Source organism: Clytia hemisphaerica, unplaced genomic scaffold, assembly GCF_902728285.1.
Source record: "Clytia hemisphaerica strain Z4C2 unplaced genomic scaffold, Clytia hemisphaerica genome assembly, whole genome shotgun sequence".
Taxonomy (NCBI): domain Eukaryota; kingdom Metazoa; phylum Cnidaria; class Hydrozoa; order Leptothecata; family Clytiidae; genus Clytia; species Clytia hemisphaerica.
Window position 1 is genome coordinate 1930576 of NW_027104020.1, and position 4977 is coordinate 1935552.

General features: G+C 34.4%; 1 protein-coding gene across 1 annotated transcript; it reads left to right on the forward strand.

Moving 5' to 3' along the window:
* The first annotated feature begins 929 nt into the window (after positions 1-929).
* On the forward strand, positions 930-2311 carry LOC136811529 (myophilin-like). The gene is made up of 2 exons (XM_067068153.1): positions 930-1060; positions 1582-2311. The coding sequence occupies exons 1-2, from the start codon at positions 982-984 to the stop codon at positions 2073-2075; spliced, it is 573 nt and encodes a 190-aa protein (XP_066924254.1). The 5' UTR covers positions 930-981; the 3' UTR covers positions 2076-2311.
* The last annotated feature ends 2666 nt before the right edge of the window (positions 2312-4977 follow it).

Here is a 4977-nt window from a genome sequence, read left to right on the forward strand (position 1 = left end):
CGCATTGGAAGTTATAGTTCAAAGGCAGTAAGTTTAAGGGAAGTTTAAGACTCATTTTGTAACAGCTTTTAATTCATAGCGGATTATACCTTGATTTGAAATGACAGTTACAGGATTATACTGGTTCGGAATTAGTTTTTTTTATAAGCATTCTTTTAGTTGTACCAATCACAAGGCCTAAATTTTCAAAGTTTTAATTATTTTTTAGAATCATGCTGATCCTCTACGATATTAATTGACAATGTAAATAAGGCTTTAAGAAATTTCGAGATAATCGTTTTCTCCTTGGTCTTCTTTAAAATTTAAAGATGACGTAGAATATTTTCCGAGAGATTGGAAGGTTTTCTCAAGAATGTTTTCATCCTTGAGGATGAAAAATTTAAGAATCAAGAGTCTAGTTTCAATTTATGTAATTCTTATAAAAAAACTATCTATTTCCCTCTCACACCTTAAGAAGATACTTCATAGCTCTTAAACAAGGCTTTCTCGTTTGATGTAAGTTCGGAGACAAGGTCATCAAATACTATGTTATGAAAAAGATTTGTTTCTTTGACAAAAAAACGGTACATAATTTTGCAAAGGCGATTGAATTTTTGTGCTCTGACAATCAGGTATTCAATCTGAGATATTTTCAATGTCCATAAACTATAGTTGTAAAACATCAATCTTCTAGATTGTTCAGATGAAATCGAGAACAAGTATCTCAATTGAAATTTCGAGTCAAGAAGTTCAGATTATGTATCGTACTGGAAAATAGCAATTTTTTCCATGCTGGCGTTATCTCCTTGGTGTCATTTCCGCGCTATATAAAGTTATTAACAAAATCTTTAATATATTATTACCGATAGCGTCGTTTTATGCTCATCTCTTGGTACACGATTTTGGCCGATATGGTTTACCGTTGAACATGTTTTATGATTGTAATTTTGCTTTCTATTTTCTCGTTTCTCAGCCAACTAACTAAAAACACATAAATTCAAAATGGCAGCAAGACCAAAGGGTTACGGATTAACTGCTGAAGTCAGAGGAAAAATTGATGGCAAATATGATGGCGAATTAGGTAAGTTGAATCTCATACTTCATACAATTTCGAAACGTGTTTTATTTTAACTTCTTCCACTCAACTACCAGTCAGAGAATTCCCTCAATTGCGGTATACTGTAATCGCGGGAAGAAATAACTACCGCGATTGAGAGAATTCCTCGACTGACAACTGTTTTATCGGAGCACCACTAATAATAACCACCACTGCCAAATTTTATCAATGAGTAACCTGCTAAACTTTTCTCTTCAATAATTTGGAAAATAGTTTTTAACTCTTTACCGGATCAGGTATGATACCAATATTGCTCCTTTAGCCATCTCTATCTGCTATTGAAGTTTGAAGATCTTCAAGTTTTAGGTCAGTCTAGCTATATAGTTATTTTTGAAAGCACGAAATAGTTTTAACATCTGATCGTCCTACCGCATGTAACTTTATTCTGTTGTGTTATTTTGCCCAAGTTTGCAAGGCATTTCTTATAAAGTGGATGGTAAAAAGCACCCCCCCCCATTTATTTTCCTCCATTGTTTTTCTCATAGCACAACAAGCCATGCAATTCATTGAACATTACGTTCCTGACTCCAACGTTTCTGGAAACAGTACATCAGATGCAGTTGCCGAAAAACTGAAAGACGGGGTCGTTTTATGTAAACTCATCAATGCTATCGAACCTGGGTCCATTAAAAAATTCAACGAATCAAAAATGGCTTTTAAACAGATGGAAAACATCGGAAAGTTCTTAGACGCTATCGACCAGTACGGTGTTGCGAAATCAGATAGTTTCCAAACAGTCGATCTTTATGAGAAACAAAACATGCCAGCTGTCATCAATGCTATCCACGCTTTAGGACGAAAAGCACAATCTAAAGGGTGTTATGGTATCGGCCCAAAAGAGTCGCAAGCCAACAAACGGGAATTTACTGAAGAGCAAATGCGTGCTGGTTCAAATGTTATCGGACTTCAAATGGGTTCCAATAAAGGAGCGTCTCAGGCTGGTCAAAACTTTGGTAAAACTAGATCTATCATGGATTAAGTTGGTGATTTATTTGGCAATGAACAAGTTTATCTGTCACTTTTTGCATTTGTAACCATGCTGGACTTTTTTTCGAAGACTTTTTCAATTAATATTTTCGAGATACGTTTTGAAGGGTATTATGGGTATTGAAATCAGTATACGAGCACTGGGTACGATTCTTATTGTTTAGTATTATACAGAGGTAGGAAAATCTATTTGATGTTTATTTTAGAATATTTAAAGACTATCAAAAACCCTGACGTGTGATGAATTATTACCATGGTTTTCATGTCCCTAAGGGCTTCAATGGTTAAAATACCCAGAGCAAGTTAAAAACATTTTAAGACTTTGTGGACTCTAAAATGCCCAATTTCTTAGAATTTGCTCAAAATTACTCACAGAATGGCGAAAAAGAGCATTTTATGAACATTTTTAGGCTTCAAACTGAAAAAGTCCAAAACATCTAGTAAATCCAAAGGCTTCAAAGTTTTAGATCTTCTTCTAAAAAAACGTTTATTCAAATTTGCCAAGGAATTGTAAATGTAAACTATATCTGAACTCGGAGCTAAAGGAATATTGGGTAACTGGCTCTTCGCTTGTTGGATAGTGAATGGCCTCTTATTTCTATCGAAGTTTGTGTAACCTGATAACAGCTGGTCATAATTTTCTTACGGGCACGGTAAACCTCTAAAAGCCCTTGAAAATTAACCATCTGAGGAAAATAGTTCTATTCTACAACAAGAATCTTGATCACGATCTGATCTCAGGTTAGGTTTGTGGTGAATGTCAACCATTAATGCAGTCAGGCGCACTGCACTCTCAGTGTGTCGTAAAAATAAAGGCATCTCTCTTTGATTCTTGGCGGATATACATCTAGGTCATCGATAAAAAATAAGCTCCAACCGCAGGTGGTGTATATCAGTCACATCTGTTGTCTAAAGAAAGAATTCAGTGGATAATTTATTACAATAAGCTCTTTTAATTAACGAGTCGGATCAATTACTTTACACAGCTTGCATGTAATAAGGTCCCAATACGGATATTTAAAGCATTGAATATACTAATAAAGTAATTAATCACATGTGTCCTTCATTATTAGATTGTATAATTTATTTGTAAGAACAATCTTCAAATAGTTTTAAGTACTTTTACGATGTGACGGGATTGGCCCATTTTTAGCACGGTATTACGGAATTTTGCAAAAAAAAAGAGACGGGAAAACGGTATTTTAAAATCAGACGGTGACGGTATTTAGCCTTATTTTTTGTCATTATGCCGGTATTTTGATACAAACTGGTGCGACGGTGTTATCATTTTTTTTCAGTTTACAGGAGTCCCGGATTCAGCAAAAATTTTGACGGGAAAATGGTATTTTAACCCCTTCAAACCCCCTTGATAATTTCGACATCGTCTAAAACCGCCCATGCAGTTTAAAGTAGTAGTTTTAGTTTTTTGAAAAGGTTATTTGAAATTTTACCTTGATCCGGTTCTTATAAAAAATTTCACGTGTAGGTCATTAAGTTATTAAATGCTCGTTATAAAGCGAGATGTGGTATCAAAATAAAAACCTGCTTTCGAAGCCAATACGAAGAGTGAGTTGTGTTGACATAGGACTGTGTGGCTTGAGATTTTATTTTTCAAAAGGTAATGAATGTGTCCGAGATTAGATTTGTTAGAAACATAGAGAAGTTTAAATATTGGTTTAAAACAGTTACCCTAGAACTAAGGATTACCGGACGAAAAGTGACCCTGAATTGGATTGATATTCCAAAATTTTCTCAGAGTTTTCCATATTTTTTCCAAATTCCCTTACGAATTACCTTACGAGGGACTGGTTTTTTTTATTTTGGTGTTTTTGCGGTTTTTGCGACCCTACCTGGGACTCGTGGAGGTGAAAAAAGGTACCGTGACCAACGGCACATCGCCATACCCCTTTTTGCCCAAGTACCCCTCCCCTCGTCCCCGGGAATCATTGGTTCTTATAAAAAAGGTTTCCATGAAGAAAATTAATAATCAAAAAGTTTTAACATTTTGCGGTTACACGCAATCTTATAAAACACGTTTAACCAAAATATAACCTCAGCCCTCTCTACACGTTTTTTAGATAAGAACATCCAGAATCTTTGAAGCCTTCGGATGTTCTTAACTTTTTTGAGTTTTAAGCCTAAAAATGTTGTTAACATGTTCTTATTTTTACCATTTTTTGAGCATTTTTACCCATTTTTCTAAGAAGCCAGCTGTTTTAGAGCCAACAAAGTCTTAAAATGCTCTTAACTTGTTTTTTACATTTCGACCATCGAAGTCTTATGTTCTTATATAGTTTGTTTTTATAAAAAAACGTGGATTCACACATTTTCTCTCACTATTCTTTTGTTTTTATTGCCAGGGAATAAGTATATGTAAGAACCTTTTTTGATAACGCAAGAATAATGCTAGATGTATCAAATCGAATTAGATCAAGATATAATTGTACATAATTAAATTTCTAGCATTATGTTGCAAATAAGGGGTGGCGCTTGCAATCATAGAAGGGTGGGTTATGATTTTTCAAGCCTTAATTTCTCAAATTGTTTACGCGTTGTTCAAAGCAACGCTGAATAAGCAATGGTTACAAAACCTTATACTGAAGAAAATTATGATGCTTAAGTTTCAAAGATGAAGTGCTTTTTACAGTCAATCAGTTTATCAAAGGCTAACCTTATTAGGTTGGATGTTAGAGAATTTCTGTCAGTGCTATACAGTGTAACTTTTTACTTCTGATTTCGTGGGAGTTTGCGATTGATGACAAGCTTAAGTAGGTGATGTATTAGTTGTTTTGTGACGTTTTTTAAAGATGGTCTCAGACATCTTTAATATAGTAATGACGTGTCTTTTTTGCTCGTTAATTTTTCAGTATATAAACAGTTGTAATTTTGAGACA

Coding starts and splice junctions, on each gene's coding strand:
- LOC136811529 (XM_067068153.1), top strand. CDS start 982: ATGGCAGCAAGACCAAAGGGTTACGGATTAACTGCTGAAGTCAGAGGA. Junction 1,061..1,581: donor CAAATATGATGGCGAATTAG/GTAAGTTGAATC, acceptor TTTTTCTCATAG/CACAACAAGCCATGCAATTC.